Consider the following 13,791-nt stretch of genomic DNA (forward strand, 5'->3'; position numbering starts at 1 on the left):
GCATCAGACAGGAACTCTCAAAAGTTGAATGGGAGAGGCTGTTCACAGGTAAAGGGACATCTGGCAAGTGGGAGGCTTTTAAAAGTGAGATAGGAAGAGTTCAGGGCTGGCATGTTCCTGTTAGATGGAAGGGCAAGGCTGGCAAGTTTACGGAACCTTGGTTGACGAAGGACAAAGAAGGAGGCATATGTCAGGTATAGGCAGCTGGGATCGAGCAAGTCCCTCGAGGAATATAGGTGATGTAGGACTACACTTAAGAAGGAAATTAGGAGGGCGATAAGGGGCCATGAGATTTCCCTGGCAGATAAGATAAAGGAGAATCCTAAAAGATTCTATAAGTATATTAAGAGTAAAAGGGTAGCTAAGGAGAGAGTAGGTCCCCTTAAGGATCAGTGTGGCAATCTATGTGTGGAGCCACGGGAAATGGGCGTGGTCTTAAATGAATATTTCTCGTCCGTATTTACCGTGGAAAAGGTCATGGAAGCTAGTGAGTTCAAGGGAGAGAACACCGATATCCTAGAGCATATCAACATTACAAAGGAGGAGGTGTTGGAGGTTTTGAAGCGCATTAAGGTGGATAAATCCCCAGGGCCTGACCAGGTGTATCCTAGGATGCTCTGGGAAGGAAGGGAGGACATTGCTGGGGCCCTGGCAGAGATTTTTGTATCAAAGAACAAAGAGAACAAAGAACAAAGAAAATTGCAGCATAGGAACAGGCCCTTCGGCCCTCCAAGCCTACGCCGATCCAAATCCTCTATCTAAACCTGTCGCCTATTTTCTAAGGGTCTGTATCTCTTTACTTCCTGCCCATTCATGTAACTGTCTAGATACATCTTAAAAGACGCTATCGTGCCCGCGTCTACCACCTGCGCTGGCAATGCATTCCAGGCACCCACCACCCTCTGCGTAAAGAACTTTCCACGCATATCCCCCCTAAACTTTTCCCCTTTCACTTTGAACTCGTGTCCCCTTGTAATTGAATCCCCCACTCTGGGAAAAAGCTTCTTGCTATTCACCCTGTCTATACCTCTCATGATTTTGTACACCTCAATCAGGTCCCCCCTCAACCTCCGTCTTTCTCATGAAAATAATCCTAATCTACTCAACCTCTCTTCATAGCTAGCGCCCTCCATACCAGGCAACATCCTGGTGAACCTCCTCTGCACCCTCTCCAAAGCATCCACATCCTTTTGGTAATGTGGCGACCAGAACTGCACGCAGTATTCCAAATGTGGCCGAACCAAAGTCCTATACAACTGTAACATGACCTGCCAACTCTTGTACTCAATACCCCGTCCGATGAAGGAAAGCATGCCGTATGCCTTCTTGACCACTCTATTGACCTGCGTTGCCACCTTCAGGGAACAATGGACCTGAACACCCAAATCTCTCTGTACATCAATTTTCCCCAGGACTTTTCCATTTACTGTATAGTTCACTCTTGAATTGGATCTTCCAAAATGCATCACCTCGCATTTGCCCTGATTGAACTCCATCTGCCATTTCTCTGCCCAACTCTCCAGTCTATTTATATTCTGCTGTATTCTCTGACAGTCCCCTTCACTATCTGCTACTCCACCAATCTTAGTGTCGTCTGCAAACTTGCTAATCAGACCACCTATACTTTCCTCCAAATCATTAATGCAGACAAGTGTGAAGTGATGCATTTTGGGAAGTTAAACCAGGGCAGGACATCTACTGCAGAAGGAAGTGGAGGCCAAGTTATTAAATATATTCAAGAAGGAGATAGATATCTTTCTTAATGCCAAAGGGATGAAGGGGTATGGGGAGAAAGCGGGACCAGGGTACTGAATCAGCCATGATCTTTTTGAATGGCAGAGTAGGCCCAAAAGGCCGAATGACCTACTCCAGCTCCTATTTTCTATGTTTCTAACTGAAGTGCCACAGGGGAGTGCAACAGAAGCTGGACAACCAGCTCCAAGCAGTAGTGTCATGGGACATGGGGCAGATTAGGGAAAAACCCATTCCTGAAGTAAAAAGAAAAGGGAAAGTAAAATACCCTAAAGTAAACAGCACTTATGAAAGCCACCAGAAAACTGAAAGTGAGTTCAGTGGGGATATGACCACTGAGAAATCAGAGGGTCAGGTTCTAAATTCAGAGCTAACCTGACCCAGCCAAACAGATTTAAAACTCACTAAGGACAAAGTGCAGAAGGAGAAACCAGAGGCCTCACAGGGGCTAAAAATGAATGTATCAGCCACTATCCCCCAGAGATGAGAATTATCAATGTGCCAGAGCCTGAATTATTATATCCATGCATTGTGGAAACAGCAGTTAAGGGGTTAAAGTTGCAAAAAACCCAGAACAATGCAGTGATGTAAATTTGCATATCACAAGCCTTGGAACAGTAAAAAAATGGGAAACAGATAAAAGAAATCATCAAATGTTCTAAACAGAAGCTCTCCTGGGCAAAAATTCAATGCCCAAAAAAGGAAAATTCAATTACAATTGTCCCTCATCCAAAAAAAAGATTACGTAATACTTTAACTTGAACAAGAAATGGCTATTACAGACAATGCCAGATGCAGCAGGTGCAGGATTGAGGTGTGGGGGTCACGTGTGAAGTGGTGTGACTCCTATATCTTCCTGCTTACTTTTTTCTTTCTAAACCAAAAAACTAAACAACATAAAAATGAAATCCGAGGAAATTCATTTTTTTCCCCTTTTGGGGGAGGTGTGATGTTCATGTAAAGTGCAGCAATTGGAACTACAAGAACTCACCCTGAAGAGTTGTAAAATGGGCTTAAAACAGTGGACAATGTGTTTCAAAATGGCCACTGAAGGTCAAAAGACCTGGTTTGTGCATTCAAACTGTCTACTGTCTGGCAAAAGAATACATTCAAAGCTAAGAGGTGTCAATTGCACCCCTCCTAATACCATCAAGAGACATTTTTGAATTCAATGGGTTCCTCTGAAACAAAGAAGGTGCGAAGTAGCCATTGTCGGTCACCACAGGGAGGAAAATCTCTACCTCCCAACAGGTGTGAAACCATTTTTGACCTTAAAAGGTAGCTCTCTGGAGAGAGAGAGGGACAGCAACCCAGGAAGAAGCATCAGTAGATGGTTCTGCTGAGAGAAAATCGAACAAGCAGAAAGGAAGGCGCCCTGCTGTGAATGATACATTTTCAATTGTGCAGCAATGAAGTAGAAGTGATACTCTGTCTTCAAACTGAACTTTCAACCAACAGAGAAATCTACAAACACCTCAGGCATGCAACTAAAGAGAACTTGACATCTGGGAGAATTCATCAGTTTTACCGTGAACCCCGAAAACCCACCTCACTTCAAGTCACTTACTTCTTTTCCTCTCTATCTGTCTCTTCTTGGGAGTGTGTGCGTGTGTGCGAGTGAATGCATGAGTGGGTGAAGTTGCGACAATCTTGGGATAAGGCATATTGCTCAATAAATAATTAATCTTCTGTTTTAAACCGACAAGCAAACCTGTCGCGGTCTGTTTATTTGACAAATAAAACACAAAGGGGTTAAAACCCTAATAACAAAAATATCTGCTGCAGTCAGGTTGGAGTTGAACAGTGGGAACCACCCACACCGGTCAGCTTTTCTGATTAAATACACAATCCAAATCTGAAGGATATGATAGCAGAGTCTTCCTATACAGCTTTACTCAACGATAGCAGATGAATCTTTCCATGTTTAACTGAAATTTGATTAAATGAGCTGTTCTGAAGATTAGCTTATTCTAGTTTCCACTGAATGTGAAAGCTTATACCCTCATGTGAAACTTTACACTTCAAAAAGCATCTTCATCTTCAAATACAGTCACATTCTTCAGTTTATCTACTATGGTGATGTCTGGTTCTCAGAATTAAAGAAAGATGCTAGGAGATTTTATATTTCATTTCTAAGATCCAACTCAGTGAGCTATCATCGTAGCAATGCCAGATTGTTGCGGCACTAATGTTCAAATCAAGTTCCTCTATATCCTATTTTAATGCATTCTGTAACTGGTTTACTTTAAAAGTTGGTTAAAATGCACTAAAATAGTACAGAGCAATTTGATACAAATGGGCTCAAATATTCATTGCTGATAGCAAATTTCATGACACTACAACAGCACAAAGATGAAATCTAACTCAAAGTGGCATGTACAAGATGTTAATGTTTTATAATGAAAACATAAACTATAATAACATAAGAAAGTCAGTCTAGTGCAGCACAATATAAAATGTAATAAAATGAAATAAAATTTAAAAATCTGACTAAGACAGAGGAACACAACTAATTTTCTTTACAGCAGTATAGCAGCACTGAATCACACTCAAATGACTATTTCTAATGACCTTGCCACAATATAATCAAATGAAATTATTGGGAACAGATGAACTAAAATTAATTAAGCATGAAAGATGTGATCAAAAGAATCGAGTTTTTGAAGAGTGAAGACAAGAGCAATGGTTGACAATTAGCAAGATCAAAATTTACAGCAAATCACTACTGAATAGTAACTTTTCTCCTACCATTAACTTTCAAGTGGGCATCAGTCTGCTGGTCCCCAGAATCACAAATATATTCACCAGTATCTTCCACATTCACATTGTGGATTAATAACTGAAGAACGGCACCAGCTTGTTTCATTTCATATTTGTCACTAGGACGAAGCATCAGAGATCCCTTTCTCCATTCTACTGGAGCACCAGGCTTACTAAGTTCACAATGCAAAGTGACCACATTACCCTCTTCAGCTTCTTCATTTCGCAGCTCTTGTTTGAACAGCACAGGTAAGGCTATATAATTTAGAAAGACATTCACAAGTATCAGGATATTAATTCTAAAGAAACTGACGACTAAAGTATTAAAAATAAGCTTTGTGCCACTGGTTGTATATTTTTCATAAGGAAAAGCTATTGTCTAAATGCTGCCATCTGCTATTTGTCTTGGGACTGTAACAGACTATTATTGTTAACCTATCTACTACTTGCTTGCTAGCTTCACAGATTGTGATGATTTGCATTCCTGTGATATCACTTCAACTTTTGTTAACTTTCAAGTAATCTTGAACATGTGAACCTTGACCACCTCCCTCTCCGCTCGACCACCAAACTTTATTCCTGCACATTGAAATCATTCCCAGCTTGTGGGCTGTGTCAGGTTTCCATAATCTTAATTATATCTCCCAGTTATCAATTATTTGTTGCTCCATCGTTGCTACTAGTTCAATGCATTTATCTTGGTCATACCAGGTCAAATCACCAACCCTAACTCCAGATGACACAGATGGCTATATTCAAAACCCACGATTATTCTCACTTTCCCATACCCAATAAAACTATAGTCAATTCCAACCAATGTAACAGTAAACAAAAATCTAAAAGGAGATAAAGTTCATTGGTGCTGAAATAGTTAAAAATGGAAGTTGTGAGGAACAAGACTGATTTATGCAATTACGTATGAAGCCTGGATGATGATGATAACTTCCAAAAGCAGAAGTTGAATTCCAATATGAATTTCTTCAATTTTACCTTTCACATTTAGTGAAGCACTGGTGTGTTTATCGCCAGAATCACATGTGTATTCACCAGCATCTTCTGGTTCCACATCACGGATGAACAACTCTGCAACTGGACCTTGTTGCTTCATTTCATATTTTCCACATGGCAGCAGTACCACTGATCCTTTTCGCCATTCCACTGCAGCATCGGGTTTAGTAAGCTCGCAGTGCAGTTTGGCTGTGCCACCCTCTTCTGCTTCCACACTCTGAAGTTCTTGTTTGAAAAGCACTGGTAAAGCTGAGAAATTGAATTACAAATTTATCAGAACATTGATTAATCTCTTCTTCATGGTATCCTTATTTACAAGTTTTTTCCCACTGGATACAAAATTAATTCCGGTTATATTATTATTTCTTTGGTTACCTTGGAAATATACTTTTCTTTCATTGGAACATAGTTTCAGGCAAACCCCCTACCTGCCAAGACTGAGGCACACATTATTTCGCCATATGAACATTAAAACTTAAAAATTGCAGGTTCCTGACTGGAAAGACATTTGCATAGTACTAAACAATGTGGAAATAAAGAGAGACAGTCCCTGTGTCCCCACCCCCCCAACAATACACAGAAGAGACCTGGTCAAACCAGTCGGTCATGTGAACATCAGCTGGCCAGGTAGGGGGATTTTAAACTGGAAAAGCAGATTTTGAAGAGACAAAGCCATGTGCTCATGGGGTAAAAATTTCTCCTGGAACTGAAGCAAGAAGACCTCTCTCCTGCCTGCTTCCATCGGAACTGAATCTTGTGAAAACACATGAAAATCAAAGAGAGAAAAGTTTCCGACGTGAACAAGGTTTTAAGAAGACTACTGGGCCCCAAAGAAAAGCAAGAGAACTTACAAAAGGAGCTCAAAGCACTGTGACAAGATAGTGCCTCAAACTGTTCCAACTTATCTTTTCTTCTCTTTTCTGTTCCTATCTGCATGTGTATATCTCGTGTGCATGCTAGCGTGGGCGTGTCGTATATCCGTAGGCGTGAACCATATTAGAATTTAAGTTTAAGGTTTAAATAAATCTCACTTTTCTTCTTTAAACCACAGAAAGCCTGTTTGTGCTCATTTCTTTGCTTTATAATTGGAAAGCAGTGAACAAGAATTCACAAAGGTGAGCTCAAAACACTGTGTTTAAAACTAAACCCTGTTACAATAAGACTAGGTGAAGATAGTAACACCTTTCGCACCTGGTCGTAACAATAGGAACAGGAGTGGGCCATTTAGCCCCTCGAGTGTGTCCATCATTCAATTAGGTCACGGCTGAACTGCAGTCTAACTCCATATACCCACAGTTGCCTCATATCCCTCAATACCTTTGGATAACAAAAATCTATCAATTTCAGATTTAAAATTAACAACTGATTAGCATCAAATTGCCGTTTGTGGAAGAGGATTCCAAATTTCCACCACCACTTGAATGTAGAAATGTTTCCTAATTTCACTCCTGAAAGGTCTAGTTCTATTTTTTAAATTATGCCCCCAGTCCTAGATTCTCCAACTAGCAAAAAATAGTTTCTCTCTCCACCCTGTCTGTTCCCCTTAACAACTTGAAAACTTTTGATCAAATCACCCCTTAAACTTCTAAATTGCAGGGAATATGAGTTTATGCCATCTCTTTTTGTAATTTAAACCTTGGAGTCCAGGTATCATTCTGGTAAATCTATGCTGTACTCCCTCCAAGGCTAATATATCCTTCCTAAGGTGTGGTGCCCAGAACTGCTCACAGTACTCCAGGTATGGACTAAACAGACTTTAAGTAACTGTAGAATAACGTCTACCCCCTTGTATTTTAGTCCTCTAGATGTAAAGCCCAGCATTCCATTAGCTTTTTTAATTATATTCTGTATCTGTTCATGACATTTTAATTTATATACATGGACACTTGTCCCCAAGTCTCTTTGGACCTCCACTGTTTCTAGTTTTTCACCACTTAGAAAGTACTCTGATCTAACCTTTTTAGGTCCAAAGTGGATGACCTCACATTTGCCTACACTGAAATCCATTTTCCAGTTTTTCCTCATTCACATCTCTTTGTAATTTTATGCTTCCATTTATAGTGCTTACAATGCCACCTATCTTTGTGTAATTGCCAAATGTGGATATGAGGCTTTCTATCCAACCATCTAAGTTGTTAATAAATATGATGAATAGTTGAGGCCCCAACACGTATCCTTGCAGGACACCACCAGTCACATCTTGCCAATTAGAGTACATGCCCACTGGGCTGCATTTTAACAGCCCTCCGACATCAGGGGTCATGGAGTGGGGGGGGGGGGGCCCGGAAAATTCTTCCAGGAGAGGCTCGCATCGACCCCCGTGCCAAGAGGCCCTGCCATATTTTATCGGCGGCGGCGAGGCCTCAGTGCGGCTCCCATGCCGCTCGGCGGCGGGGCCTTCATTTTAATATTAAAATTAATTTAAAAACATGTAAATAAACCTACCTGGTCCCGACAGCCATCCCACACAAATATTTTAATATTAAAATTAATTTAAAAACATGCAAATAAACCTATCTGGTCCCGATAGCCGTGCCACGCTGATATTCCGGCCACTGGCCGGAACTCCAGCGCTTTTGGAACTCCATTTGCTTTTTATTTGCTGTGGGGATGGTGGGAAGGGGTTGAAGGGCAAATGTGACAAGGTTGGGGGGTGTGGGGAAGTTCGGGTTGGGAATAAAGTTGATTTTCGTGAGATAGGCCAATAAAAAAAAACATTCGGGGGTTGGGAAAGGGTCTCCAGCTTTTAATTATTTTTTTTAAGAGAATGCACAATTATGTAACTTTAAAAATAAAATTTTTTGCTAAGGGCTTGAAGCCCTTTAAAATGGCACCGGCGCCTGCGCAGTGGCACCGGACTCCATTGCCAGGGGCAGAATGGCCGCCCCGATATCATCGGGGGCAGCTGTTCCACCCCCTCAATTTAAATGAGCCCCCGCTCAAAATATGATAGGGGCTGAGCAGCGCGCAAGTCATGCATGCACCGTGCCTCCTTTTCAGCTCGCCGCCGAATTCTGCCCACTTCAGCCAATTTCTTACCTTTTCAATAATTTGCCTTCAATTCCGTGAGCTTCAACTTTAGCTAACAGTCACTTATTAGGGACTGTAATAACTGTCTTCTGGAAGTCCATATAAGTAACATCCATAGACATTCCCCTGTCCACAACTTTAGTAACTTCTTCAAAAAATTCAACCAGGTTCGTCAGGCATGACTTATAAATCCTTTATAAATCCATACTAGTTCTCTCTGATCAGCTGAAAATTTTCAAGATGGTCAATTACTCTATCCTTAATTATAAACTCCAGTAATTTCCGACAAAAAATGTTGCACAAACTGGTCTATAATTCCCTAGTTTCCCTCTCACATCTTTTTTAAATAGTGAAGGAATGTGCAATTTTCCAGTCTAAAGGAACAGTTCCAGAATCAAGAGAACTTTGGAAGATTATAGTTAGAGCCTCTGCAATGCTCTCACCCAATCCATTTAAAATCTTGGAATGGAAACCATATACTCCTGGGATTTGTCACTCTTTAGTGCCATTATCTTCTTCATTGTATTGCTTTCGTTAATTTTGGTGAGTCGTGTCCCTCATTCAATATTTGTTTCCTTGTGATGCCTCACATGCTATCCTCTTCCTATGCAAAATGATGCAAAGTAATTATTCAACATGCCCACGATTTCCTTATTTTCATTGACAATATCACAGTTATCAGTATTTAAGGGGCCCACATTGCTCCTGACCACCCTCTTTTTCCAAATATAATTGTAAAAAAATTTGTATTGATTTTAATATCCCTTGACAGTTTCTTCTAACACTCCCTTCTTGTAGCTCTATCTGCTTTATATAAATAGGATTACATAGGATATACAGCGCAGAAACAGGCCATTTTTCCAACCAGTCCATGCTGGGCTTATGCATCACTCGAGCCTCCTCCCATATTTCCTCATCTAAATCTATCATCGTAACCATCTATTCCCTTCTCTCTCATATGCTTGTCTATATTCCTCTTAAATGCATCAATACTACTCGCTTCAACCCTCCCTATGTAAGTGAGTTTCACACTCTCACCATTCTTTGGGTAAAAAAGTTTTTTCTGAATTCCCGATTGGATTCCTTGGTGACTATTTTATATTGACGGCCTCTAGTTATGCTCTTCACACAAGAGGAAACATTCTCTGTATCCACTCTATCAAGAACAAAAGAACAAAGAACAGTACAGCACAGGAACAGGCCATTCGGCCCTCCAAGCCTGCGCCGATCTTGATGCCTGCCTAAACTAAAACCTTCTGCACTTCTGGGGACCGTATCCCTCTATTACCATCCTATTCATGTATTTGTCAACATGCCTCTTAAACGTCGCTATTGTACCTGCTTCCACCACCTCCCCCAGCAGCAAGTTCCAGGCACTCACCACCCTCTGTGTAAAGAACTTGCCTCGCAGATCCCCTCTAAACTTTGCCCCTCTCACCTTAAACCTATATCCCCTAGTAACTGACTCTTCCACCCTGGGACAAAGCTTCTGACTATCCACTCTGTCCATGCCTCTCATAACTTTGTAAACATCTATCATGTCGCCCCTCCACCTCCGTCGTTCCAGTGAAAACAATCCGAGTTTTCATTCAATTGTTTTCTATCAAGACCTTTCATTATTTTAAAGACCTCTATTAGGTCACCTCTCAGCCTTCTTTTTTCTCAAGAGGAAAGAAACACAGCCTGTCAATCCCTTCCTGATATGTATACCCACAAATTTCTGGTATCATCAGTGTATATCTTCTCTGCACCTTCCCTGGTGCCTCTATAATATGGCGACCAGAACTACACGCAGTTATGTGTAGTAATCCCTCTTCTACCTCTTTCTTCGTTTCTTTTAAAATATGTGGATGCAATCCATCTGGACCAAGGGTTTTATCCTCTTTGAGTTTGATTAGTTTATTCAATACACTCCCTTATTCAAATCTTAAATGCACTTATCTCATTGCTCATCTCATCATTCAATGTCACACCTACCTGTCCTATCTCCCTAGTAAACACCGAAGCCGTCTATCATTACCTGTGGCATTATCCTGGATATACATTAATGGTTCTATTCCCACCCCAGCCTTCCTTTTTTATTGATGTGCCTGTAAAAGATTTTAGTAGTTTGCGTTATGATCCTTGATAGTTGAATTTCATGGTTCCTTTTTGCCTTCTCTCCAAATCTCTTCATATTCTCTCTTATCATACATTTCTCTGCTGCCTGTGTACTTAATGTATGCCTCTTTCCTAACCCTCAGTTGTTCCCTTATGTCTTTATCCAAAGAGTCTCACTCGTGTTTAGTCTGTTCTTTCCTTTTAGCATAATATATATTTCCTGCACTCTGTTGAACAGTGTTTTAAATGTTTCCCATTGTTGTTCTACATCAGGGTTGTTCAAATTACGGCCTGCGGGCCAGGATCCGGCCCGCTGAAAGTTTCCATCCGGCCCCTGGGTATAAACTGCATCCGGGGCCGTTCCTCATCCTCACCAGGTGTCTGTGACTGGAGATGAGAAATTTCCCATTGTCAGAACATCTTTTAAAAAAGATAGAAAGTCAGTTTCTTGACACCTCCGCTCTGTCCGAAAACATGACCCTGAGCTTCCTGTCGCTTGCCATTTCAACACACCCCCTTACTCTCATGCCCACATCTCTGCCCTGGGATTGCTGCAGTGTTCCAGTGAACATTAACGCAAGCTCGAGGAACAGCACCTCATTTACCGATTAGGCATGCTACAGCCTATCAGACTGAACATTGAGTTCAATAATTTCAGAGCATGACTGGCCCCCCCCCTTTTTTTTTTACCTTTTTTTAGTTTTACTTTGTAATTATGAAAGGTCTTGATAGAGTGGATGCAGAGAATGCTTCCTCTTGTGGGAAGAGCATAACTTTACTTTACATTTTTTAACTTCAGTTCATTTTATTTTAGTTTATTTCATCATTACACTTTTTTTTTTATGTTTTGCTTTTGGCTATGGCTTTCTGTCATCTTAACACCCTCTCTGCACTAATGCTTTTTATTTCACCACACCATTAACACACTCTTTGTCTTTGCCTTTGCCCCATGACCTCCTTGTCAGTTATTCTCTGTGACCCTCTGTCTAATCAACACCTTCCCATTTGTTCTCTTTTGCCCCACCCACACTTTATTTGCTTATCACATTTCTAACCTTTGTCAGTTCTGATGAAAGGTCACTGACCTGAAACATTAACTTTGCTTCTCTCTCCACAGATGCTGCCAGACCTGCTGAGTATTTCCAGCAGTTTTTGGTTTTATTTCAGTTTCCTGACAACTGCTGACATCGGGAACAGCGGTTTCCCGACTTTAGACAGATTTGGGGTTTTCCGGCGGGTTTTTTTTAAAAGCCCACTGGAAAACTCCCGAGTCTGTTGGACATTGGGAAACCGCTGTTCCCCATGTCAGCAGCTGTCAGCTGTGAAACTGACTTGCGATCTTTAAAAAAACTGACCAAGCATCTGCTGAGTATTCCCATACACTGCAACTGTCAGAGAGAGAGAGAGAGCGAGAAAGAAAGAAAGAAAGGGGAACAGAGAGGGGGAAACAGAGAGAGAGAGAGAATAGGGAGGACAGAGAGAGAAAAAGGGGGGAGGGAGACACAGAGAATGAGAATGACACGTTGGGGGGGGGGGGGGGAGGGGGGCGGACACAGGTAGAGAGAGAGAGAGAGTGAGAGATCACTCCTGACAGAATGACATCTATCCGGAATACTCCGCATTGCTACAACAAGTGTGTGGGCAAACATTGACTACTGTGCAAGTAGAAAATGCCAGGTATCTCACTAAATCAATGTCCAACATAGTGAAGAGAATGTAAGGCAATATATTAGTCTTCTCATTTAAAGCTTCTTCGCAAGAATGTACATTTGTTGTTATTTTGATTAACAGTAAGATATATTTTTACGGCCTTCATCTTTCCAAAACTGTGTCACCAGCCCTCTATGTAAGACCAAAATCGTAATGTGCTTAATTTAAACATTCAAAGCCGGGTCCCGTCACCCAGCAATGGGGAGGGGCTGCCAAGGAGCCTCGTCGCCACCAGGAAGATTGGAACTCTGGCATCGGATTCCGTGGCAGGCCGATGTTGGAACAATCTTCCAACACCTCCCCCTCTGTCACGGAGCCCGATGTCGGGAGCTCAGTAAAATCCCAGCGCAAGTAATTGTTTCATGTTTCTCAATTTCAACCATTATGTTGACCTTGATCATATTATCATCGCTATTTGACAGTTATTCACGTACTGTTAGGCTGTTAACTAAATCTGGCTCATTACTCATTCTAAAGTGGCATACCCCCTTATTGGTTCAAGAGCATATTGTTGGGAAAATTATTCTGGACACACTCAAGAAATTTACTACATTTCTGACATGAACTAGATAGCTTATCCAAATCTACATGAAAGTTAAAATCCCCCATTAAAACGACTCTGTCTTTGCTACATGCATTCTACCACTTCACAGCTGCTATATACACAACATCCACCACAGTCTTAAATCCTTTTCTATTTCTTAATTCGACCAATAAAGTCTCCATAAAGTCTCCACTGCCTGCTTACCTCTCATTATATCCTCTATCATTGAAGTGATTTCATCTTAATCACTAAGGCTACTCCTCACCCTCCACCATTTTCCCAAACTTACCTGCAGACCTTAAAACCTGGTATATTTAGTTCGCAGTCTTGATTGTCTTGTAGCCATATGGCTACTATGTCATGTCATACACTCCAAGATAAATGTGCACCTGAAATGAATTCAATTTGTTCCTGATACTCCATGCATTTGTATAAAGAACGATGCTTATCTGGGCCACATACTGAATCTGTCATTCAGCTCCTTAACAGGACTGGGACCAATTTTCTCACGGGGAGGTTCACTAATGTAGTTTGGAAGGGTTTAAATTAAATTGGCAGGGGGATGGGCACCAGCACATCGAAATAGAAAAGAGGAATAAGGTGCATAATGCGAGAGCGTTGGACAGTACTAGAGAAGGGAGTAGTTCCATATTAGATAGGAGCGAGTTGAGAAGGACTATGAGCAATGCAAAGACCGGGCGCAGGATTTTAAGAGCTCACGTCTGACACCTTTAAAAAAATGGCGGCCCGCATATGCCGCAGAGATCTCCCACGCGACGGCTCATTTAAATAGTTGGGGCGGCTGGCCACCACCACCCCCCCACCAATCATGTGGAGGGGGCGGACTGTCTGATGCTGGCAATGCCGTCAGCTGCCTGTGCACAGGC

General features: G+C 41.5%; 1 protein-coding gene across 1 annotated transcript in view; it reads right to left on the bottom strand.

Moving 5' to 3' along the window:
• obscnb (obscurin, cytoskeletal calmodulin and titin-interacting RhoGEF b) overlaps positions 1-13,791 on the bottom strand; it is an 868,128-nt gene that overhangs the window by 444,439 nt on the left and 409,898 nt on the right. Inside the window, exons 83-84 of the mRNA XM_068053434.1 lie at positions 5,503-5,769; positions 4,501-4,767 (exon numbers count right to left, since the gene is read on the bottom strand). Of these exons, the coding sequence (XP_067909535.1) occupies positions 4,501-4,767; positions 5,503-5,769 (534 nt within the window). The remainder of the gene's footprint in view (positions 1-4,500; positions 4,768-5,502; positions 5,770-13,791) is intronic.

Source organism: Heterodontus francisci, chromosome 2, assembly GCF_036365525.1.
Source record: "Heterodontus francisci isolate sHetFra1 chromosome 2, sHetFra1.hap1, whole genome shotgun sequence".
Lineage (NCBI taxonomy): Eukaryota > Metazoa > Chordata > Chondrichthyes > Heterodontiformes > Heterodontidae > Heterodontus > Heterodontus francisci.